At 35.2% G+C, this 26794-nt stretch overlaps 1 protein-coding gene across 7 annotated transcripts in view; it reads right to left on the reverse strand.

Moving 5' to 3' along the window:
• The window catches only part of GABRA2 (gamma-aminobutyric acid type A receptor subunit alpha2), a 120797-nt gene that overhangs the window by 36563 nt on the left and 57440 nt on the right, over positions 1 to 26794 (reverse strand). For all 7 annotated transcript variants that reach the window (XM_032400299.1, XM_032400295.1, XM_032400297.1 and 4 more), the window contains 4 exons: positions 16021 to 16241; positions 13234 to 13316; positions 7985 to 8128; positions 6812 to 6964 (listed from right to left, as the gene is read on the reverse strand). In XM_032400299.1, coding sequence (XP_032256190.1) covers positions 6812 to 6964; positions 7985 to 8128; positions 13234 to 13316; positions 16021 to 16241 — 601 coding nt within the window. The remainder of the gene's footprint in view (positions 1 to 6811; positions 6965 to 7984; positions 8129 to 13233; positions 13317 to 16020; positions 16242 to 26794) is intronic.

The raw sequence follows: 26794 nt of genomic DNA on the forward strand, positions 1-26794 counted from the left end.
AACATACACTGACATATTACACTTAAATAAAGGAATAGGAAAGATTCTGAATTCCCTTCAAACAAACCAAACACTAATATGTCAAAGAAGCTGGATTCCTGCCCAGATCTGTCTTCCCCAGAGGTTTATAGAGTTCAAGACTCTTGAAATATGCCACCTTGGGAAGAGATTACTGCTACTCAAACTAAAACAAGATCTGACCGGCCTTAAGGTATATGTTGACAAGAAAGAGAAAATTTAGTAGTAGGTGATAAATAGTAACAATAATAACAAGTAATTACATAGTACTATGTGCCAGAACTGTTCTAAGTGTTGTGTGTGTGTGTGTGTGTGTGTGTGTGTGTGTGTATGTGTGTGTGGTTATTCCATAGATTACCTCATGAGGGAGATATTATCATCCCAATTTTACGAAGGGTGAAACTAAGGTGCAAAGAGGTTAAAAAAACCTTACCAAGAGTGAACTAACTGATTAATAGCAGAGCCAGATTTTGAACGAGGATACTGTGGTTCCAGAATATGTGTTCTTAATTTTATAGCCTTTATAGCAAACAACTATTGTTTTCTTATGGTAGCAGAACCCACGAACTACCAATCCAATATTTAGTTCGTCTATAATATTAGAACACTGAATTTATTCCAGATGGCCATTTTTCAGAGTCTCAGTTATCAGACCAAGTTGGGCTAATGATATATAAATAAATTATTGGGAGGGACTTCTGGGAAAGCTTATTAATGGCAAACAGAGAGCTGGAAGAGGTCTTTTGACATTTTTGCTTATTCCTTCCTGTTTCCTGGATATGAATGTGATAGCTGGAGCACCAACAGCCTTTTTGACCTATGCTAAGGATATCAAAGAAGAAAGACAGAGACTGAGTCCCTGATACCCATAGTTTTGCCACACTAGTCTTGGACCATCTACTTGTGGATTTCTTTCACATGGAAAAAAACTTCATATATTCAAGCCACTATGTTTGGGATTCCCTGATATAAACAGTCAAACTTAAGAGTGGAAATCTATAGAACTAAGAAGAAAAATGAGCAATCAAAACATACCCCTTTTGGGATTTTAATTATTCCAAAATTCATATAAGATAAATAGCTAAGGCCCTTGCATATGCCATGAACGATGCATGAAATAAAAAGCATTTGAACTTCCTGTACTCTTTTACCTGACAAACCTAAACCCTAACAGATATTTGTTATTTGATTTTAGTTTTTTTAAAAAAAGATTTTATTTATTTAAGAGAGAGAGAGAGAGAGAGCACAAGCATGGGGGAGGGACAGAAGGAGAGGGAGAAGCGGGCTCCCACTGAGCAGGGAGCCTAACACAGGGCTCGATCCCAGGACCCCAAGATTATGACCTGAGCCAAAGGCAGATGCTTAACCAACTGAGACACCCAGGCACCCCTGATTTCAGTTCTAAATAGCTAAAATTCTCTATTCCATACTGAATATAATATTAAGACAAAAATACCAATACATACTTCTTACACATAAGCTTATTCATATATTCACGTGTTCATATATAAACTTAATCATATATTCATTAACCTGTCCATACATTTTGAAAAATGATTTGGATTCAAATATGGAGATAATAATTGGCAAATTCCTTATGATTATTTCTCATTTATATGAAGTGCTGAATATTGTTAATCAACTAAAAGAACCAGGGCCAATTTCGCAAAATGAGGGAATATATATGTTTATACAAACACAAAATGAGGTTGGTATATTGCAAATGCACCATCTGCTCACAGGAGTTTTGAAAGCACAAAACCCGAGGTATAAGGGTAAAAGTTTCCCAAGTGCTTTCTTATACTATTGACAACAGAGGGCAATTACCTCATCATTAAGACAGTTTTATTCAGTTTTTATTTAGGGACTTACCCCAAACATCCACAACAGTGCTAAAAAATAGATGCTCAATAAATATTTTGTTAGTGTTCAATGAATTGGTCATACACACCCAGAGAAAGCCAAAGGAGACTTTTATCATCACAAGATACACAGGCAGTCCCTTCAAAGAAAGATCTTTGAAAAAAATCAAGAAGGCTCCTCAGCCACAAAATAAATGCAATATACAAAAAACTGAATAGATAAAACCCAATATAATGGAACAAAGTCTCTGATATCAAGGGATGTGCATTGTAATTTCAACTCCTATGCCTACCATCTCTTTTCCTCTGCTTTCTTATTCTGTTCACAGCATGAAACCAGATCTCAAAGGTTGAAAAATTTGACATCTGTCTCTCGGGGCATATTAATTTCTTAACTGTAGTCATTCCACAGAAAGCCTTACAAGCATGAGGAGGACAGATGATTTAATGATCTCTCACTAGCTTGTAAACCTGACTATGAATTCAGAGAGAGAAATCTGAAGAGGGTAGAAATTTGGCTGAGGTAACTGCTGTGTATCAGTCAGATGATGATGTTCAAATCAAAAAGAGGCAGAAAACAGTGAAAGATGCGATGAGGGTGTGGAGTAGAATGGATGGGCAGCTTTCAAGGCCCATTCCAGGCAAGATGTAAGATTTTTGTTTCACACACACACACACACACACATGCACACACACACACACACTCACACGGAATTGTATTTATTACAAACTTTACACAGAATAACTGGTAGAGATAATACTAAAAATGCTCTTACCACCTACTGGTTTCAATCAATATGAAAATCTGACTTTCGGATCCTTACACCTGTATTGTAAATAATTCATATAAAATTTACACATTCAAATATAGCCTGGATTTTTAATTTTATATATGTTACTTTTATAACAAATCTTTAAAAACTTTTGTACATTTGGTATAGTACAACTTAGCAACCCTGACACTAACACATTCTATTCATTCAAAGTTAAATATCTATTCATCTATTTATCTCTCCTCTGTGTTTAGGTAGACTACTATTGGCCTCTTTTAACACATGCATCTATGTGATTTATATTATGAAATTTCTGTCTTTATTTGCCTCAATATTTTATTTTCTTCACAACCTTTATTAAACAAATACTTCATTATTTTATTTTATCGGACTTGTTATATATTTACATATAAATTTAGATCTTTCTGGAATATCAATTCAACATCAATTGTATAATTTGTTCCTAAAAATTTTCTTCTGTATTATTTGTGCTCTGAAAATCATGCAATTTTATTGCTTAAACCATCTAAATGGAAATTTTCTCTTATTTTTGGCCCACATCATTTTTTTTTTTTGGTTTTTGATTTAAAAATTTGCAATTTTTGAAGTAGATATCTGAAAAGATACTTCTGAGTCTAAATCCTGGGAAAGGTTTGATGCACTCATTCCTTGCTTTTTTTTTTTTTTTCAACTCACGACTTTTTAAAATTATTTCACTGAGGTGAAATCCATAAGTATACAATTAACCATTTTAAAGGGTACAATTCAGTGGCATTTATTCATTCACAAGGCTCTGCCAAACACCACCTCTCTCTAGGTTCAAACTTTTTCATCACCCTAGAAGAACATCCTGTTCTTATTAAGTAACGGCTCCCCATTTCCCCTGCCTCCATCTATTAGCAACCACTAAACTGTTGTCTGTTTCTATGGATTTGCCTGTTCTGGATAATTCTTATGAAAGGAATCATACAATATGTGACTTTTTGTGTCCACCTTCTTTTACTTAACATGGTGTTTTTGAAGTTCATCCACATTGGGGCATGCTATTAGTACTTATTCACTTTTATGGGTGAATAATATCCTATTGTAAATATAAAGCACATTTTGGTTATCCATTCATCTACTGGAGGAAATCTGGATTGTTTCTACTTTTTGACTATTACGAATAATGCTACTATAAACATTTGTGTACAAGTTTCCATGTGAACATATATTTTCACTAATCTTGGATATATACCTCAAGGCGGAATTGGTGGGTCATATGGGAATTAATTCTATGTTTAACTTTTCAAGGAACAGCCAAACTGCTGTCCCCGGAGGTTGCATCATTTTACATTCCCACCAGCAATATATAAGGGTTTCTATTTCTCCACATCCTCACCAACACTTATTTCTTGTCTTTTGTTTTATTTTATTATTATTATTAGAGCCATCCCAGTGTGTGTGAAATGTATTTTATTGTGGTTTTTATTTGTGGTTTTTTTTTAAAGATTTTATTTATTTATTTGATAGAGAGAGTGAGAGAGCACAAGCAGGGGGAACAGTAGAGGGAGAGGGAGAAGCAGGCTCCCCGCCAAGCAGTGAGCTCGATGTGGGGCTCGATCCCAGGACCCTGGGATCATGACCTGAGCCGAAGGCAGACGCTTAACCATCTGAGCCACACAGGTGCCCCTTATTTGTGTTTTTTTAATGTCCAATGTTGTTTCATATCATTTTACGTGCTTGTATGCCATTTGTATACTTTCTTTAGAAAAAAAGTCTATTCAAGTTCTTTGCCCATTTTTTAAATCTAGCTTTTGGTTTTTTGTTTTTGAGTTTTAAGAATTCTTTATTTAGTCAGGATATTAAATCCTTATCAGGTATACAATTTGCAAATATTTTCTCCCGTATGTAGGTTGTCTTTTCACATTTTTGATAATGTTCCTTGAGGCACTACAGTTTTTAATTTTAATGAAATCCAATTTATTTATTTTTTCATTGTTACTCATGCTTTTGGTGTCAAATCTAAGAATCCATTGCTAGATCTAAGATGGTAAAGATTTATCATATGTTTTCTCCTAACAGCTTTACAGTTTTAGATTTTATATTAAAGTTTTGTATCCATTTGTGTTCACCGCTATATCTGGAGTGAGGTAGAAGTCCAACTTAATTCCTTTGAATGTGGTGATCATCAAGCTGCTGGTATCCTTGCTGAAAATCCCATAAAATGTTAACACATTTGATGAAAATCAATTCACCATGAATGTTTGATTTTGTTTCTATCCTGATTTTATTCTATTGATCTATATGCCTATCCTTATCACACTACCACACTGTTTTGATTAACGTAGTAAGTAATGTACTAAGTTTTGAAACTGGGAAGCATGAAGTCACCAACTTTGTTTTTCTTTATCAATATTGTTTTGACTATTTGGAGCCTCTTATAATTCCATATGAATTTGAGGGTTGGATTTTTCCATTTCTGCCAAAAAAGGCCACTGGACTTTTGACAGGTACCGAATTGAATCTATAGATCTCTTCCGGGATTATTCCCATTTTAATAGTACTGTTTTCTAATCCATGAACATGGGATGTCTTTCCCATTTAATTAGGTTTTTAATTAGGTATTTAACTAGGTATTCTTTAATTTCTCTCGGCAAAATTTGCTAGTTTTCAGTGGAAATGTTATACAGCATGTATTAAATGGCAGGCATTGTTAGAAAAGTTTTACATATTTATGCCTTCAGAATACTAAAATGGGTTGCTATAGCCTATAAGATAAAGGTACACTGTATTAGCATGGCTTACAAGGCCGTTCTCATCTAGGCCTCAAACTATGATTCTGTCTAATGTATCTACACTGACAGTGAAACAGCTCACTGTCTTGAACACACTAAGTGCTTTCATCCTTTGATGTTATTGCACAATCGATTCTTTAGGCTAGGATTTTTACCCCATCTCATCTGTCTGAGAAACTCCCACTCATCCTTCAAGCCTTAGCCCAATAACTTTAACTGAAGTTACTCATTTAAAATAAAGCATTTCAGAGGGGAGTTGGGTGGGTGTGGGGTGAAATAGGTGAAGGGGATTAAGAGGACACTTATCATGATGATCACTGAGTAATGTATAGAATTGTTAAATCACTATATTGTATACCTGAAACTAATAACACTGTATGTTGAATACACTGGAATTAAAATAAAAAAAAAAACTTAAACGAAAGAGACTTAGCTCAAATGTTAACTAAGCTACTTAATCAGTTCTCTTGTTATCTTGTAACAACTTGTATGTACCTCTTGTATAACCCATTAATCTGTGTTGCCATTATCTTTTCTGCCTATTCTGTTGCCCTCCACTATACTTAACTTCTTGAATGTAAGGACTATATTTTACATGTATTTGAGCTCTAGGGCTTGGTGCAATATCCAACAGACTGGATTCTCAATAAAACTCACCTAAATGAATGAGGGTACCAAACACAAAAAGACAATCTGCTTTGCACAAAATGTGCTCAGCCTAGTCCATTCATCTGAAATGCAGTCATTCCCCTGCATGGTTTATTTTTTTTTTAAGATTTTATTTATTTATGAGAGAGAGTGCATGAGAGAGAGCGGGGGGGGGGGGGGGGGGGGGGGGGGCTGAGGAAGAAGCTGAATCCCTCCCCTTGCATGGTTTGAATCAAGAGAATTAACTTTGTTATTAAACACACTAGTGCTAGTGAATGAGGGGTCTCTTTCTCTTCTTCCCTTTCTCTCTCTAACCTAAAATACAAATATCATCTTTGTCCATCTAAAAACAAAACAAAGCAAAAAAAAAACCATGGAAAGTCTAGAAATATGGTACTTTTATGCTCCAACTCAAGACCTCTAAGAATATTCTCCTTATACTAGCATGAAGACAAATGATGGAAAGCAAAATGAAAAGAGGAGCAAAACAGAAAGAAGACTGAATATATTTCCAGAAGATCTGAGTAGTGTTTATATCTCTTATTAATAATGTGGCACTGACTCTGTATTTTGCCTCTCTGAGCCTCAGCTTCCTCATCTATAAGGTGGAGCCAATATGCCCTGCCCCACACACCACAAATTAGTGGTGTGAGTATCAAGAGAGAGAATGCTTTTGAAAGTATGCTACAAAACATAATGTGCTACACAAGAGAGTGTGTAGCTATTCACTCACCGAACACAGTTCTTGCAGGCACAGATTCTCTGTTAAGCCAGAATGACACTTGGGAGAGAATGACAGTCATGATGCAAGGCAGATATGTCTGAATCACAAAATACCCAATTTTTCTTTTCAAGTGGAAATGAGCTGTCATTACGGTATATTCACCTAGAAGAAAAATTTAAGAAGCTTAAGGAACTGTAATAGTCAATAGTTTGAACATTTTAGAAATGGAACAGATTTGAGAAGGAACAGTCCCTGATTTAAAAAAAAAAAATTATCACATATACAACATGAAATGTATAAGCCTTTAAATGCCTCTTTAACATAGCAAGAATATTTAAAAGAGAATTTTAATATTACCAAGAAACTTGCACTACATGTCCAAGGTACAACATTTGTTTTTCTCTCCAGGTCATGCCTACTGACCAAGGAGATACAGGATTCACAACGCTCTCTGACCATGAATTATCTTACTTGCTCAAGTCTCTCATCCCTACTGGCACCAATTTCAGGTCTCTGCTTTGATTGTTCTAACTCTCTGGCTTTTTAAAGTGTCAGTCTCTGGCCACATCTCTAAGATTGGGTCAGGCTTTTGGCCCAAATTTTCCACCTTTGACCCTGTCACCAATTCTGAATCTCTCAATGTTGTATGTCGACTCTAATTTACTGCCGTCATTTCTATCCGATCCTAAGAGTTACTTTCCTTTCTGCTATCTGGGGTTACATCTGCCAGAGGTAAACTCATTAGTTCAACATGGCGGCTGTGGCCCTTAGAAAGGGCATCAGCTTTCCCACACAGGCCAGTAGTAATGATCCATAAATCAAGAGTTGAATAGTCACAAATTATCCAGAATAGGAGGAAAAGAATTAGAAAACTAGGAAAACTGTGACACTGTTTGAAGATAAAATTGGCTTGTCTGCAAAGTCACACATTTTTGAATTGACAGTATATTTTAGACCAGTGTTTCTCAAACTTTCTGCAAAGCTCCTTGGAATCTTGTTAAAATGCAGATTTTGACTTAGTAAGGGGTCAGGTCTGACACTGTAAATATGTAAAAAGCTCCTACAATCTATGCTGCTAGTTCTTGGGCCCCAAGAACAAAACTTTTTAAGCAAACTAACATATTTCAGTGACTTCAACCCATCAATTTTCTTAGAAACTAGTTTAAGAATCATTTTACTAACCTGTACTGGATTTAATTGTTTCCTTTCCAATTGATTGGCCCAGCAGATCATACTGATTTAACCTGGAACCATCGGGAGCAACTTGTACTGAATCAGATGCATTATAAGTCCAAATATAAGTGACCTCTGACGTTGTATATGCATCTGTAGGAAGTCAGAAAAAAAAAAACTCAAGCACTTTAGTAAGAACCATCAATAAATTGCAACATCAAAGGTTATATATTGCATAGAATCACTATTTATTATAAAAATTGATATTTACAGATCATATTTTGTAGAGTGAAAAATATCTTTGAAATCTGCAATTTTCAATATGAAGAGTGTGAAGTGGACCAAGAGAGAAAATCATGACCGTAGAGTATTTCCATTGCAACTACTTTGAGAAGTGAACAGAAAATTTCTCTTCGGAGTCTGCAAAAATCACTGGGCCCTGAGATGGTTAAAACGTCCTCCACAGTTCCAAGGTAGTAGATGAAGACATTGTAGTACACAGGTTATAAACGCCTAAAGCCCACTTAAATGGTTTATTTGGAAATAGCAATCATTCATGAAATAACATTTATAATTCAAAATGATATCACTCTCTGGACATAAAAGTAACTTATTATCATATGAGAATACTGATGAAATGCACTGTATTTACTTTAAGTACTATTTTTGTAGTTCATTTTGTAAGTTTTTCTTCAAAAACTTCACCTAGTTAAGAATTAAATGACAGCTATCATGATACAATGCATTCCATTATAAGAATGAGAACTAATTATTGCAGAACATGTAAAATAAATCAGAATGCTATAGTTTCATCAAGACATAAATACTCCTTAAAACATGTTTGTTTTAAAATTAATGCACACAGACTTCACTGGACTATACTTTCACAGTATCCCAGTTATGGACTGACAGGAGACAAAAAAAAAATACAGACCAGGTATAACGTTCTGATTTAGCTGGCCAAAGATGTAGAACTTAGCAGAAGTTAGATAATTCTAGCCCTGGAGGGCAGGCAACATATCTTGTCTTAGCCATTCTCTGGCTCTGGCATTTCCTTTATGGCTGTCCCAGTGGGAAACAGCTGACCTCTCCATGTGGGAAGTCTCTCCACAGCTGAATTAACAGACAATTCTTGCTATATTACTGACCTTTTGAAGAAATTCTATGTACTTTTGCTCATGGGAATGTTTAAAAGCATTAGTTACTCCTGGTTCTTGAGCAAAACTCAACATCACAGTTACATTCTCAATCGAAAGACAGAAAGGACTAGATGTCCCCAGCAATATCTCTGCCCCTAGATCTCCGGGACTCTGGAAAGTTCATTTACCCGCCAAGTTTTCTAGTTTGATAATGTTGTTCTGGGGTGGCCCTGCTACTTACCTTGATCCAAGGTCTACGGACCACAGACCAATTCACACTTAAGCATCAGTCACAATAAAGTGAATGTTTATGAGTTCGTGTCTTACTTGTTGTGTGGTCTTTTAATGATATACTACAATGTTGTCTGGTTTCTGCATGTTACTACTAAATGTTCATATCAGTGAAATACTGTTTTCATTATACACATATTCACCTATATCCATAATTAAATTATATTCTGTGAAACAATTTTTGAAAATAGGACTCTAAAAATATGTAGATGTGTATCTTTATATATGTGTGTGTATATATATATTTTTTTTAATAGCAGATATATTCCTATAGTTTGCATATGAATGAATTCTAGTTACTCTAAGGTCTAAATTTGTATTAATTTCAATTATTTAATCATTGATGATTCTGCTGCTATGATTAAATAAGGGAGATTAGTAATGTGGATACCTAGCAATCCATTTGCACGTTATCAAGTGGCTTGTGTTTTTTTTCTATGAATACACATTAGTAGTTGTGAATATTAATAAATTATGAACTTTTCTTAAGTATAATGATTCCACTTTTTGAATCTGATGTTTATTGGGGCGCCTGGGTGGCTCAGTTGGTTAAGCGACTGCCTTCGGCTCAGGTCATGATCCTGGAGTCCCGGGATCGAGTCCCGCATCGGGCTCCCTGCTCAGCGAGGAGCCTGCTTCTCCCTCTGACCCTCCCCCCTCTCATGTGCTCTCTCTCTCTCATTCTCTCTCTCAAATAAATAAATAAATCTTTAAAAAAAAATAAATTTGATGTTTATTTTTAAACATAAAGAAAATGGAACCCTACAAATGCAGTGACATTTTTAAGAAACTAGTGAGACACTGAGGGGCAGGGACTCTATCTTGTCCATATCTACACTGCTTGCACCTGCCACAGAGCCTGTCACCCAGAAAAAGTTCTCAGTTTGTTTTTGCTCATCAATAAACTCCTAATATTTTAATTATGTTATTTACTTTTATGGAAGTTGGAAATCTGCATAGGAGCCCAAGAATATGCTAAAGAAGGTGACTGATACTCCCCATGTCTTTTATGAAAAAGCAATTATAGCATTTCATTAGTTAGATAAGAATATGTTTTTTAGATTTTGAGTCTAGTAAGAGAAGACAGAGCAGAAAGTCATGCAGCTTAGAAGCACTCCTGATCTACCAACACACATATAAACCAAGAGACCACTGCAGTGTTTTTCAGTAAAGTATAAAGGAGAGAAAGATAGTTTGTTTTACAAATTTCACTATAAATTCCATCTCTAAATTAAATTTTCATTGAAAAATTTAATTTTGTTAAATAACCCATTTTTGAATCATAATCTGCATTAAACATCAAATGCATACTGACTGATTCTTAGTATTTGGTAACCAGAAAAAAATCTCCAAATCATTTTTAATTACTAATTTTCATCCCAAAAGATGATTTACAATTTCTTTTGGACTAATGCACAGAATACACCCAGACTCCCTTTTAGGAACTTTTAAATCATGTTAAACAGCAAGAAAATATATGAAGATGTGAGGCAACAGAAATAAAGCAAAACAAAAATGAATTCAAAATTATAAACTTATACAAAAGATGCTTCTTTAAGAACAATGATAAATTTCCAGAAATTCTATCATTTTAGGGGGCTTTCAAGCAAGAGAGGAATAAAAGACTAGAAGAAAAAGCATGGCTGCTTCTGCCAAAATCTGCTGGGCCAACATTTTAAGGCTTGGGTTGGCTTGTTAATCTATTATACCATGCTTAATGCCCATACTTTTTTGTTTTGTTTTTGTTTTTTTGATAGAGAGAATGAACGGGGGTGGGGGCAGGGAGAGAGAGAGAGAATCTCAAGCAGGCTCCATGCTCTGTGAGGAGCCCTGAGGCAGGGTTTGATCTCAAGACCCTGAGCTGAAATCAAGTCAGACACTTAACCAACTGTGCCACCCAGGTGCCCCTTAAAGTCCATACTTTTAAACACGTATCAGCCACTTACTACTGGCAAGGATAAATAAAAGAATATACAAATCAAATTGTTTATTCAGTGTGTCGGAAAATAAACATGAAGAAAATGAAATAAAAAGCAATTACTTAGAGAATGCCTAACAATAAACTTTGCATGTTGTCCATATCACTTCTAGATACAGAAAGTCACGCATGCAGTATTTCACTGTCCTGTAGATATACTACAAGGGATTTTTAAATTTTATTTAAAATATTTTCAGGCATATTTATTTCATATTCAGAATTAAGACATCACATCATTTATATTTGGTGCCTTAATGGCACTAACTTGTCCAATGAAAAATCCCTTTCCTTTTTATACCATTACTGCATTTTGAATAAATCCTTTCGTTGGTTATCAAGGCTTTTCAATTTTCTCTTTAATGCCATTTATGTAATGCAAATGAGTTTTTCTCTGCTGCATCTGCTGTAGTTTTTTCCGCATCATGTTTACGTCATATAACATGATTGACTATGTTAAATAATTTTGGGAAAAATGCCAGTATTGAAGTGATGGCTCCCATGACAATAAAAGAAGGTTTTGTAGTTAAACAAAGAAGAGATTCTCAAAGAAAATTGAGGGCTGATACCTTTTGTAAGAATGAACAGAACCAACAAGATTGAAATTCTCATTCCACAAAACTATGGTCATCAAAATAATTAGAGGAGTTTGCATTCATCTTAGCCATCATTCTTATTTTCTTTCACTTGATACCAGTCTGTGGGGTGAGGGCACCTATTCAATCATACATATTTTTAAGCAGGTGAGGGAATGGCATTTCTTTTTTTTTTTTTTAAAGATTTTATTTATTTATTTGAGAGAGAGAATGAGAGAGAGAGAGCACATGAGAGGGGGGAGAGTCAGAGGGAGAAGCAGACTCCCCGCTGAGCAGGGAGCCCGATGCGGGACTCGATCCTGGGACTCCAGGATCATGACCTGACCGAAGGCAGTCGCCCAACCAACTCAGCCACCCAGGCGCCCGGGAACGGCATTTCTGTTCACATGAATGAAAAGTCAAAAGGTGCCCCGAATGGATAGAGATGGTGATACCAGAAAGAGCAAGGTTTCTGAAAAGGTCAGGTGATGGGACAAGCTAACACCAGAGAGAAGCTGCTGTAGCTGTGTCCATGAATTTATTGTGAACTTGCCCTAAGTGTGGGCCTACGGAGATGATTTGACCTCCCCTCTTTTCAATTATTCCGGGAGAGTGAATGCTTCTGCTTGACATACAAGATATAACCTCAGTGACCTAGAGAATGGCCAAATGCACAGAGCCTTTTCTGAAATATTTTATGTAAGCAGAAGATGCCTGCACATAGCAGTCCAGTTACATCATCTCCTTAAAATTTATTTTAGGAAATTAAAAAAAAAAGCCCTTCCATTAGTTGGAAAGTAGGAAAATAATTGCACAGAGCCAGCTTCTGTGCCTACCGTTTGCAACAGGCTGATTACTACCTTAATAAACAATACCATCTATCCTTTACAGTTCATTCTTGGTTACAAAAAAAAAAATGTATTTTGCATTTTTAAGGTGCTAGCCTTGGAAAAGAAGGTGAACGACATGGTCTTGACCTTCACAAGGAGCTCCTGGACTACCTTTCCCCATGTACAAAAACACATGATGTTCTTTATTAGCAGTAAAGTTAAGTGATAATTTAAACATCATGATTAAAATATAATGATATTTGAGAGTGCGATAAGGCTAGCCAATTAGTTCCTTGAGGGAAATCAGCAAGGCTTTTACTTCTATATCTTTTTTTGGGCAAATATTAAGCATTCCATAATATTAGAAGAAACTATACAGGTAAGCAATGCTGCTGACTATGCCTTGATTTTACAGACCCAAAATACGTAACTTCACCCCCATACTTACAGCTGCCAAATTTCAGAGGACATGAATGGGCATCCATAGGAAAATCCTCCAAGTGCATTGGGCATTCAGCTTGAACCGTAAGCCTAAAAGCAAAAATTTCACTCTTTGTTTAAGTAAATTGATAAGTCAGGATAAATCACTCCTTACTGTTCTCAACAGCATCAGGGATGAGGTAGGACCTTCATTATAGCATTGTATTAGGCTAATTCACATTTAAATGTTTTTGTTCTTTCATATTTAGGTGATCCTTCAAAAGACATTAGCATATACAAAATTGAGCTCAAATAACAATATTTATTTACAAATATACTTAACATTTGGAACTCTGGTTTGTTAAGAAGAAGTTTGTTTTTTTTTATTAAGAAGTAAAGAAGTTATATACGCATTTTTGAAGGGCTATTTTCACATTAACTTCACTATTAACATTCGAAATCCTAGAGGAAAAAAAAATCTCTATCATGAAAAGAATGCTATTTTCCTCCTTCATGTCATCAGTAACCATATAGCAAAATTGATATAAGAATTCAATACTAGCTCACAGGAACTCCCTCCAAAAATATGTCAACTGTGAATGAGTATCACATACTATATACAGGTACATGGATTTAAATATAGAAGTAGATATAGATAATATATAGATGTGCCTCTTAGAAATATCTTGTTGAAACTAGACTGTTGGCTAAATTATGGACACAAGTTATGTATTGTTATATAAATATTTTTTTCTGTATCTATAAGATCACATTAAAGATTAATCATAGCAAAAAAAAAGATTAATCATAGCAAACTTTTTATAAAGACAGTCATCAATTATTCCATTTCACACACAGGTAAAATGGATAGAAATGGTATTAAATTGAACTTATAGAAGACTCTTATGATGAGCAAAACAAATGTGGCCAACAATTTAATTATAACTTATATACTTCTAAGACAGTATGTAAGTAGAGCTCCATGCAATATTTTCCAAAACTGTGTGTTCTCTGCCAACATTGTATTTAAAGCCAAAATTTCCATCATTGTCTTAATCCACAGGAATGTTCAAAATGTAAAACCAACCGGGATACTGCATCTGTATTGTAAGATTCAGAGAGAGAGGCAAAGAATAGCTAGCACTTTTATTTTAGGCAATGGTCATTTAGTAATGAGTCCTCAAGAGTTTTTTCTTTAAAGATCAAGATTGTATTTTTGCCCCTTCTTAAATAACTTACACAACTGAAACCCACCACCTAACATTTCATATGAAATAATAACACATCAGATATCTAGAATACATGTCTAATCTATATTTAATGCTGATAAAAGTTACCCATACTTTAAAGCCTTTATTAAGCATTTAAATTTTAGATTACACATCACTTTATTAGATTTGTGATTGCTTTCTTTCTTATATAAGTAACTTATTTTTTTAAATTTTTATTGTTATGTTAATCACCATACATTACATCATTAGTTTTTGATGTAGTGTTCCATGATTCATTGTTTGTGTATAACACCCAGTGCTCCATGCAGAACGTGCCCTCTTTAATACCCATCACCAAGCTAACCCATCCTCTCACCCCCTCCCCTCTAGAACCCTCAGTTTGTTTTTCAGAGTCCATCGTCTCTCATGGTTTGTCTCCCCCTCCGATTTCCACCCCCTTCATATATATATATATATATATATATATATATGTAACTTATTTTAAAAGCTTAATTCATGAGAAGAGTTAAAATGGAATAGTTGCTACACTATATAAATATACAGTCAGCAACTGTATATTTCTTTAATTTTTAAAAAAGATTTTATTTATTTATTTATTTGAGAGAGAAAGAGAGAGAGCATGAGTGAGGGAGGGGCAGAGGGAGAGGGACAAGCAGATTCCCCACCAAGCTGGGAGCTTGACACTGGGTTCCATCCCAGGACCCTGAGATCATGACCTGAGCCAAAGTCAGATGCCTAACTGACTGAGCCAACCAGGTGCCCTTCTTTAGATAATTTTTTAAAGGTTGGATCATATGAAATTTATGCTACATGATACTACTTGACTTACAAAATGGCAATTAATATTGTTCAATCTAATACATATGCTTATGGTACTTGTAAACCTTATTAAATAAAAACTACCTCTTTAAAAAAAGTTTTTTTTTCTTTAGATTAACTTTATAAGGAGGATCAAAATATCAAGTAAAACCTTGCTTAAATCACTTAAAATTTTGATGGCATATCTGATGAAATATTAAAAATAAAATTACATGATGGTATAAAGGACATTTTAAATCATGATATTCAAGCTGTACTTAATTAAAATAGTAGTGTGAAAAAGAAATAGCCAAAAACAATCAATTCTTAAAACTTAAGATGCTTAAGTTTTAACACTAAGATGAGAATCAATCTCATAAACACTATTTTCCTTTTTTTTTTTTTGAGAGAGAGAGAGCATGTGCACAAATTTGCATGAGTTGAGGGGGGAGGGGCAGAGCTAGAGAGAGAGAGAGAGAGAGAAAGAAAATCTTAAGCAGGCTCCACACCCAGCACAAAGCCCAACACGGGGCTAAATCTCGAGGCCCTGAGATCATGACCTGAGCAGAAATCAGGAGTCACATGCTTGACTGACTGAGTCACTCAGGCATCCCTATTTTATCATATTTTAATATCCAGGGATTTACAAAGCATGCTATGGGTACCTCAATAATCTGTTATAAAAATGTTCAATTTGTGCTAATACTTGACAGCTAGGTTGGCTGGTTGTTTAATACATGGATTTCTCAGTATTTAAATGCAACATACCAAACCTGAAAACATACCTCATTGTGTACAGCAGAGTCCCATCATCCTGGATTCGAAGAAGCTTATTTGGCATTGTCATATTATGAGCTACTGATTTTTTCCCATTGTGAAAGAAGGTATCAGGAGTCCAGATTTTGCTAGCCATTAAATTGTTAAGTCGAAGAATGTTCATAGGACCTTTAAATTTTAACCGTTCATCTTTCCATTTTTGACGAAAGAAAACATCAATTGTATATTCCTGAAATATAAAATAGAATTCTTTGGAAAATAATAAATGTTTCAAATACAAGGTCACTATAAAATTCCAACAAAAATAATAATAAAAATAGTTTAAAAAGAGAGATTACTGAGAGAAGTGTTGAAAGATTATTTATCAATAAAGGTTGTCACTTACAATGAGATTAGCATGTGTGTTTACACAGTTAGCTACATATTAGAAAAAGAAAAGAATAAATCTACTTTATTCTGGCTTCTTTCAATTGAACAAGGTCTTAAACTGCTTTTCTGCATCCTATAACTTACAAGGGGAGCATGCTTGGGAGCAGGGTCTTGGTTATTGTTCTAAGTAGTTTATCTCAAGAAAGAGTAAGCAGGCAGCCTTCTCAGTAGCCAAAAAAAAGAAGGAAAAAAGAAACAACTATTAAACATACTGTCAAATCTGTATGAGTCATCATCTGCTGTTGCCAAAGGAACTACAAAATATCATATTTCTTTTTCAATCCTAAAAAATGGTGAGATACCATATTGCTAGCAAGAATGTATTAGGGGATGAAAATTTCAATAGAGTTTATTTTATTAAATTAGTTGTAATAAAAATACTTAGACAAGTTAGTGTAATACTTAAAATACAAATATTTTGCAAGTAAATGCCCTCAGGTTAAAATGTACTTTTAAATATTCATACAGATGAGCTAGTGGTCCATTCCTATATTACCACTGTCCAACACTTTAAGGTAGCTTAATCAATCAATATCTCTTTCTCACCCTCTCTTTCTCATTCCCCTGCTCCCTGCTTTCCTCTCTCTCTTTTTCTGTCTTAGAAGAGAATGTATACATTTTAGACAAGAGGTACAATTCACAATTGTGATTAATACTGACAATCTATTAGGTATTAAAATTTTTGTCAATGTGTGTTTGTGCAAACACTCACATGATAGATCACCAAAATATTCAGTTACACACCTGAGAATGGGAATTCAGAAACTTTCCTTTGAGCCCAAAGCCACAGTCATCACATTTGAAATAAACACCGTAGCAAATGGCAATTTCATTCAACTAAAATTACGCGTATAAAAAAGGACAGATTAAAAAGGCCATATACTTATGAAAATATCAAATTATTTGTACAAACTTTAATTAAGTAAACGATTCCAGTGATCTCTCAAAAAGAATCGATGAAGAGAGTAAGTATCAGCCATAAGCCATGACATATGAACAGGAAATAAGCAATGGCTCGGGGCTGCGTCCCTGATCCTTAGGAGACAACTTCATGATTGAATTGACACACTCTCAGTGGTTTAGTCCTATTTTAAAATGTTTAATTCCTTATAGATATAACACAGTTTTTAAAAAACATCTAGATTAAGAGATGAGTCTTCACTATCTAAGTTTTTATGCAAGTGTTTCTTTCCAACTATGGTTCCCTCAAATCCAAGCCTAATCTGAATCCATAAGACATTTATTTGTCCAGGAAAACTGAATGCATTTTACAACTTTTGATAAAACATCAAACTCAAATGTTCCATTTCTATAAAATTATGATAGGTTTTATCTGTTTCAGAAGCTGTTGCTAAGGCAATCATTTCCTGCAGACTTACCCCATAGGAGATACGCAAGGTTTATAAACAGGAAGTTTCAGGCGAGTTCTTTTGAAAAAGTGTTTTCAGGAACCCTGTTTCTGAACATCCATGGTGTCCCGAGTGTGTCTGTCAACCTATCGAGAATGATCTGTGCCTTTTTCTTCCCCATCCACTGCAACCAGGCACTCATGTTGGGTTGTAAGCAATTTGAACAATCTCCACTTCTTACCATTTCTCACCTAAAGTAAGTTTCCTGCCTGCCTGAGTCAGGAACTACTCACAATCACACTCCCAGTCCTTCGAACATCCAGAAAATACACAGCCAGATGTCTGTGTATCTGCATTACTTGTAAAGCCTTCTATTACTATAAGATACCATGCTGCAATTTTATGTTTGTTCCTCTGCCTCCAGACAAGCCTGCAAATCTTTACAAAAGGCACCGTGGCTTTCATTTGTGTATTATCTTAGATAGTTTTCAGACATGTATGAGAATATAAAGAATATCATAAACATCTTGGAACCATTACCAGTAGAAATGCCATCACAAATATTACTGAAGCCTTCTCTCTCATTTATTCCTCCTCAATCATACTCCCCTAACTCTCCAGGAAAATAATTATCTTGGATTTGGTGTTTATCATTCCCATACATGTGCTTAAATATTTACTGCATAAATATATGTGTTTCTAGATCACATTTTCAACATTTATGTAAATGGTATCACATAGTGTGTATACTTTCCTGACCCTGACTTTTTTAGTTACATTATTACAATTCATTCATGGCAATCTATCTAGTACTTTGATTCATTTTCATTGCTACATAGCATTATCTTTTAAGAATATTTCACAATATTCATCCTTTTTCTATGTTCTTAATTTTTTTTCTACTTCCAATCTGTCACTATAGCAAGCAATATTGCTATAAGCATTATTATACTACACTTTTAGGGCAAAGACCTAAGAGTTACTCTAAACCAGAGCAAACTTTCTCCATAAGGGGTCAATTAGTAAACACTGTAGGCTTCATAGGTCGTGTGGTATCACAACCACCCAACTTTGCTACTGTAGTGTGAAAGCCTTCACCGATGATACATAAATGAGTCAGAGTGGCTGTATTCCCACAAGTCTTTGTTTATAAAAATAGGTAACTGATAGGATTTGGCCCATGGACCACGGTATGCCCACCACTGCTCTGGAGTAAATCTACAAGTGGGATTACCGGAATGTATTATATGTACATCCTCAACATAACAAGATATTTTCAAATTGAAATCCTAGAGGTCTATACACATGAACTTTCTTGTTTCTCTACAACTTGATATAAATAGAATATTTCATTTTAGCCATTATGATTAGTGTGAAATGGCTGATACTGCTACCATTTGGATTTCTCTATTGACTAGTGAAATTCAGCACATTCTCATGTATTTATTAAACACTCAACTTTTTTATGAAGAGTCTGTTTATTTCATGTACTCAGCTTCCTTTTAGGTTGTCTTTTTCTTATTGAGTTATAGAAATTATTTACATTTTCTACACATAAATATTTTATTAAATATACTACTCAGTAAGAATTATAATAAAGATTATAAAGGTATGCAAATATCATAAATATATCCCTGTACATTTCTTCTAAAGATGTAAAAGTTCAGCTTTTTAACATCTTTAGGTCATGGAATTATTATGTATTACATGAGATAAAGATTCAATGTTATTTTTTTGTTTGTTTTCAAATGGAAAAACAACTTTCTACTACCATTTATTGACTGATTCATCTTTCTCCACAGATTTGTGATGGCATTTCTCTCATTAATATAGTGTCCATATAGGTATGGACATGTTTCTGAGATTTCTCTTCTTTTCTATTGTTTATCTATCCCTGCATTAATTCCAAAGTCATGATTACTACAGCTATATAATAAGTATAATTAATAGTATTTTCAGGATTATTCAGTCAAAGACAATTTTTAATTCCCATATGACTTTTCTTTTTCTTTATGTAGGAGATACTGTGAAGTGTTTTTGTATTTCCAAATATGTTGGTTTCCTTAATTATGTTTTTGTCATTGATGTTTAATTTTACTGTGTTTTAATAAGAGACTATGTTCTGAAGATACCATTTCCAATTTATTAAAAACAGCTTTGGAGATAATAGTAATTCAGTCCATTTACATTTAACTTGATCACTAATATATCGGACATATCCCCAGGCTATATTGTTTTTAGCAATGACAATTAAAATTATGAATATAGAAGGGATCACTTGTATAGATGTCATGATTAACTTATGAAAATAAAGAAGAAAAAACTCTAGAAAATTAAAGAAAATGAACCACTGAAGAACACAAATACACACACACACAGAGTAGCAGGAAAGAAAAATACCAAACTAAGAAAAAAGAAAATTTAAGAAGCATGTAGAAATAAACAGTGTCAAACAGTGCTGAAAGATCTTGAGCTTAGTTTAGAAAAGAGAGTTCAGAGGGCAGAATGCAATGGGTCACAGAGTGAACAGAAGGTACAAATGGGGAAGTTAAAGTACTCTCCCTACTCCTGAGTTTGTAAATGGCATTAAGGGAAATCAGAGTTTAACCAGTAAAACCTAGAAACTAGTTAATATCATTTAGATATTGCTGTGTAAAAAAACACCTAAAACGAAGTAGCCTTTAACAGCAACCATTTATTATTACCCCAGAAGACTGGGGGTCAGTTGATCTCACCTGGACTCTGTTGACCTCAGCTGTTCTCGCTCGTGCATCTGTGGGTCAACTGGCCATTGGCTGGTTTAGGCTGCCATTGTGTAGGACCACTGGGGCAACTCAGCTCTGCTCCATGCACCTCTTATTCTCCACCAGGGACCACAAGGCTACCCTGGGCTTATCTTTCTCATGACAATGACAGAAGTACCAAAGAACAAACCCTAGTGGCATTTCAAGTCATCACTTGTATAATGTCTGTTAACGTCCCACTGGCCAAAGCAAGTCACATGGTTGAATTTAGTGACAGGTATTATAGCAAGTCACCCCACTCTCAGTGGAAGGGCATTATAAAGTTAAATGGAAAAAGATGTGGATATAAAAAGGGGTAAAGAATGGGGGCCATGACTGCAACCTATCACACTAGCCCTCGTAAGAGAAAATTAAAGATTTTTGTGAATGAATAAAGAGTTTGAGAACATATGAAACCTTACTTCATTATGTGACTCTAATGAAAAGTTACATGGGTCTAATATCAGGGGGACAGGTTGGTTTTAAGTCAGTAAATATAACTGTAATCAACTGTATTGTAGCTAAATGAAGAGAGAGACTGCAAGCACAAACAGGATATTCAGCTTAGAGCACTGGTTTACAAAGTGTGGTATGTACATCCTTTTAGCTGTAAGAAGAAAATATAGAATCTTTATCTTTAAATAGAATTCTCATCTAAATATAAGAAGTGAAGCTTTGTTAATAGATAATATAAAGAATGATATTGGCGGGGCACCTGGGTCGCTCAGTCATTAAGCGTCTGCCTTTGGCTCAGGTCATGATCTCAGGGTCCTGGGATTGAGCCCTGCATCGGGCTCCCTGCTCCACGGGAAGCCTGCTTCTCCCTCTCCCACTCCCCCTGCTTGTGTTCCCTCTCTCGCTGTGTCTCTCTCTGTCAAATAAATAAATAAGATCTTAAAAAAAAAAAGAATGATATTGGCTCTCTCACTCTGCCCATAAGTCAATGCCGGTCATATAGGTAAGCCATTCTATGGGAAGAGAAGAAGACACAACAGGAATGGTCAAGTGATGTCTCCTCCATTTGCTCTCAGTGTTTCGTGATTTGGAATCAGGTGAATTTGCAAGTTATAGTATTTAGTTTTGATTAAACTAACTCTAACACAGATAAATGGCTTCAAAAGATCATTGTTAAATGACAGCATGGATTGAAGAAAACACTAATCATTACACAAGCGCAAGTGGACAACAACAGCAAACAAGGAATATCAGTTCTACGCCTAACATGAGGTCTTCATTAGCCACATAAAGAATGGTGAACTAATCAAGTCTAAAAAGAAATTTGCAAAGCAAATTTATAATTATCAATGAGGCTATTTAAAATATGAATTTATAACCACTGTTTCTTAATGATGACATTCATCTTAAGCACATATTGTACCTTGAAATACTGGTTACTGTGGCATAAGGCCATTGCAAATGGCAAGTTGTTTTAAAAACTAAACATTCAGAACATGAGAAGCATCTAGAATTGGTGGATGAGTTTTTAAAAATTAGCATGATGGTTCAGTAACCAATAGCCAATGATGCATTTTTTAAATTTGAATTTATATATCTTTTTCATTTACAAATTATCAAAATAAGTATTAAAATATAAATTTAGAATCAGATCTTTGTTATTATTTTAAAGTACTTAAGAAAGGGCGCCTAGGTGGCTCAGTCGTTAAGCGTCTGCCTTCGGCTCAGGTCATGATCCCAGGGTCCTGGGATCGAGCCCCACATCGGGCTCCCTGCTCAGTGGGAAGCCTGCTTCTCCCTCTCCCACTCCCCCTGCTTGTGTTCCCCCTCTCGCTGTCTCTCTCTCTGTCAAATAAATAAATAAAATCTTAAAAAAATAAAAATAAAAAAAAATAAAGTACTTAAGAAAGATATTTAAAAATAATAAAGTACATTTAAACAGATTAATTGCTAAAATATTATGAATAACAATCTTAAGTGAGAGCAAAAATAAATCTACTTAATAAATAAATATAATTATGAAATAATATGCATTTTACCTTTTATTTTTCCAATTTCTGCATTAGTGCTTATATTTTAATATATTAATAAAAAGTGTACAGATATATAAATATATAAATAAATACAGTTGATTCACTAGTTTTTGTGGTTTTGTTTTCTAGATTAAAAAGGCAGGGTAAGGAGTATTTCAATCAAATAATATTTATTGCATATCCATTATTGCATAAGAATAACAGGATTTCCAAATTACTTGCACTTGGTCACCTTTAAATACATATAAAATGCATATTCTCAGCATTTGAAAAGAATTTTCTTGAAAGATTCCTTAAAATAAACCTCAGGTTTGCCATGAGTATGTACTAATAGAGTAAGTCATTGCTTGATTCGTGCGTTACAAGAAAATTGCCAGAAATAAAAAATAATGCAAGTTCTTCATATAAACTTAAGACTTAGACCCATGAATTGAGATTCTAAAAGGAATAAATAACTACAAGATCAACTACAAAATCCCTCAGGGAATATACAAACAACTAAGAAGCAAAATTAGAAAGAAATAAAAAAATTCACAAAGATCAGCATGCAGCTATTCCACGGTCTATGCTCAGGAGACGTGACTGACTGTTGGGTGAGACTGAAGAGTTGAAGAATCCACACACCTCAAGATTTGAAAAATTCTTTAAAGGAAACTTCATCCAAATTCTCCTTTTTATAGATGGGGTTATAGATAAATTGCATCAGTTTCCTGTTTCCAAACTTGGTAGGGGCAGAACCCATACAAGGATACAATTTCCAGTCCAATGTTTTAACTACCAGTAAGTATTATTTCCGTAATTGGTATTGCAAACAAGGAAATCACTCTTTATTGCACAGTTCATTGTATAAACATGATTTCAAGAACATGTTAACTTAGTGAAGGCAGAGTATTTTTTAGTGCCAGTCTACATTAATTATACGTCAGTGCATGTAGCCAATTTCTGAAGAATTCGATCTACTCACTGAAACATAACCAAATTGCAGGACTGCTCTTGGGGTGATTTCTCATTTACTTTGATTTACTGAGCATATTTTAAAGTACCAAAATTTATTTCATTTTACCCTTTTTGCTAATAAATGTTAGTCTCCTTTGAGTAAATTCCAACCAGTGTATTTCTTCTATAACAAAGAAAAATGTGGTTCATGAAGCAGGTATGTAGCTATTAAAGAAAAAACACCCTTGGAATATACAAGAATGGTTAAGCTCAAACACTTCCAGTTGGTACTCAAAAGGGGTATGAACAGTACATGTAGCCCAGTATTAGCATTGCAAAAATTGCAAAAAAAAAGGAGAAGCTTTAGAACAGAGGAGCAGAGTGCCAATCAATTAATACAAGATCATAAAACCCTATTATGCAAAGAAGCTCACACAAACAGAGGCTCAGAATACCACAGCTACTGCACGCTCTAACCATTGTGCAAGTAAGGCGTCTAGACTTTCTCTTTGGAACTAGGGGCTAGGCAAGTTTCACGAACAAATTAAAAACTGATACTACAGATTCAGAATCTGATAGTAGATTATTAAAATATATCTGAATAAAATATTCAAAATGATGAATAGTTATTAGTTAATTGCAATTCACTTTAATATAATTTTTAAACTTCACAATAACCGTATTAAAATATGCAAAATATCCTAATTTCACAGGTGGAAAATACCTCAGAAACCATAACCATTTAAAAAGAGAGAGAGAATGCCAGACTTTGAATTCAATTGTGCTTCCTAACACCATGCCCTTTTTGTTACATCATACGTAAAAATAATCCTTGAAGGCAGGACGTCAGAGTGAGATTTCCATCTTTTATAGACCAATAAATAGATGTTAGTCACGGACGATGGAAGGTTACAGAGAGAATTTAAGTGCAGAGCTGAGAATGGAGTTTTAGAATCTCTGTCAAAGTCTTCTTTCCACATTGAAAACTGACTTAAACATTAGATCAAAAGATAACAAAAATAATAAATTAAGTAATATAAAAGAGATGTTAAGAGCTTGGGCCCTGAGGTTGGGTTGATTAGAGTACTTGACTTGAGCAGGTTTTTTAATCTCACTATTGCAGTTGACTTATCTATAAAATGGTGGTAATAATAAAACCTACTTCTTCTTATAAGGACAAAGTGGATAATATGTGTAAAGTTCTTAGAAACAGTTTAGACATTAAGGAAGGTAGCTTGATATAAATCACCTTCAAAATATATTTCTCCCCCCATTCCCCATACTCAACCACAGGACAGTCTTACAAGTGAGGGACACCCAGCAGCAAAAGGTCACAAAGTAAAGTGCCAAGAGCATGGGCTGAGCCACAGAAAGTCCATTAAAGAATAAGCCACCTGTGTGGTAGCGTTTTGGGCACTAAAGAGGTCACTGAGAAGAAGTCGCAAATGTGCTCCATGAGAGAGCCTGCATTTGCCAGCTAGACAAATGGAACGAATTGCCAAGAGAGAACCACCAACAGGACAAGCTAAGTAAAAACATATTTTCCTCCATTTTAATAATCTCCCTTTCCCTTGCCTCAACTCTGGCAGACCCAGAAAGAGGAGAGGAAGAGTAGATCATAGCCTTTTGCCCACTACACATCCCTTAGCTGTGAACATGGCTGCAAAAAGGAAAGAAGATCTAACTAGCATAAAAGACTGATGTTTGAATTGGCCTGCACTGGACTCTTTGATATTTGAAAGTGAACAGAAAGCGGCAGGGTACACTCAAGATATTGTCACGATGTTGCGGGGGGAAGGAGATCCAAAACTGAGGTGTTGTTGAATTTGGTCAGTTGAATTTCTAAGGCCCTTGGGGTGAAGTCCAGACACTTTCTTACAGCATCCAAGTCCCAGCATGATCTCTCCCTCCCTTTCCTCTCTAGCCTGGTGTTTGGCAATCCCCACCCTCCCACTCCACTCTGCCTGGAGCAATACTGATACTGCGGGGCCTCTGATGTGTGATGTTCCAACTAACTCCCCAAACTGACTGATCTCTGCTGCAGAGGCTCTTCCCTGCCAGTCCCTACATTTGGCCAACTTTTATTTCACACTAACAAGAACTGTGATCACCTTCTTCAATGCTCTAACACCAGCATCTAACAAACTGCCCGGAACATAGGAAATAATAATTAGTCAATGAATGAATGAAAGAGAGGCATCATTAGAAATTAAATGTAGTAACAAGGATTCTGGGCAAGAAGAGCTCTAATTCCATAAGGAGAAAGGCATCAGCAGAAGGCATATGGTAGGTAAGCTCTCAGATATCTTACGGCAAACAGTCACCTGCACACATACCCTAATCCTTAAATTTAACAAGTGTGAAGTGTGTAATGTTTGCATGTGTGTGCTTGTGTAACTATATTAAACTAACCACAGTAGTCTTTTATTCTTTACGGTAGTTACATTTTAAAGAATGTTGACACATATCAAAAAAGCTATGCCATAACCAATCCTCTGGTAAAAGAGATCTACTGTGTTTTAAAGTTTCATTTGGGGATGGTTTTGCAGCTCTCTTTTTTGGGCAATTGGCCATAAGGCCTTCGTGATCTGGCTCTGTGTTCTTTTCTAGCCTCATCTTCCTCCCCCCCGCCAGATCCCTTAAAGCGTTGTAGGCTCGAGTCACACTGAATTTTTGCATTTTACTAAATTCAACCAGCCCTTCCAGTTTGTGCTAAAACACTCCCCTCATTTGTCCTCTTCAGTTATCTTCTTTTCCTAGAAACCTTCTTAGATATAGATATCCTATACCCACATACCCTCTACTACACTGTCATCTATAAATACTTCAATAAAAGCATGATCCCACTGTTTCAAAGTTGATAACTTTTCTTAGCTGTTTCCCCACATCACTGTGAACAACTTGAGGGCAAGCACTGGTTACACTTAGGGATTTCAGCTCCCACACGGTGACAGACACAGAGCACGTACTTAGTAAGTCTTGTTGAAATGAACAAACACAACTCACGCCTTAGAGTAGCTCAGACGGCAGTAAAGAAGAAAGACACATAAAAGATTTTTATAATCCAGTATGTAAAGGCATAAAAACGTGAGTACACCATGTGGTGGAACACAAGGACAAGAAAGACTGACCCTACTTGGAGGAGCTGACAAAGACATGGGAGAAGATGAAATTTGAGCTTGGCCTTGAATAAATGAAAGATCTCTGGTTGGCAAAGGAGGAGGGAAGCAGCATCAAAAGAAAAGTGAAAAATATCTCCACAGAGTTGTTAAAGATAATGGCATGTTCAGAAAACAG

This window comes from Phoca vitulina, unplaced genomic scaffold, assembly GCF_004348235.1.
Source record: "Phoca vitulina isolate PV1807 unplaced genomic scaffold, GSC_HSeal_1.0 scaffold3, whole genome shotgun sequence".
NCBI classification, from domain to species: Eukaryota; Metazoa; Chordata; class Mammalia; order Carnivora; family Phocidae; genus Phoca; species Phoca vitulina.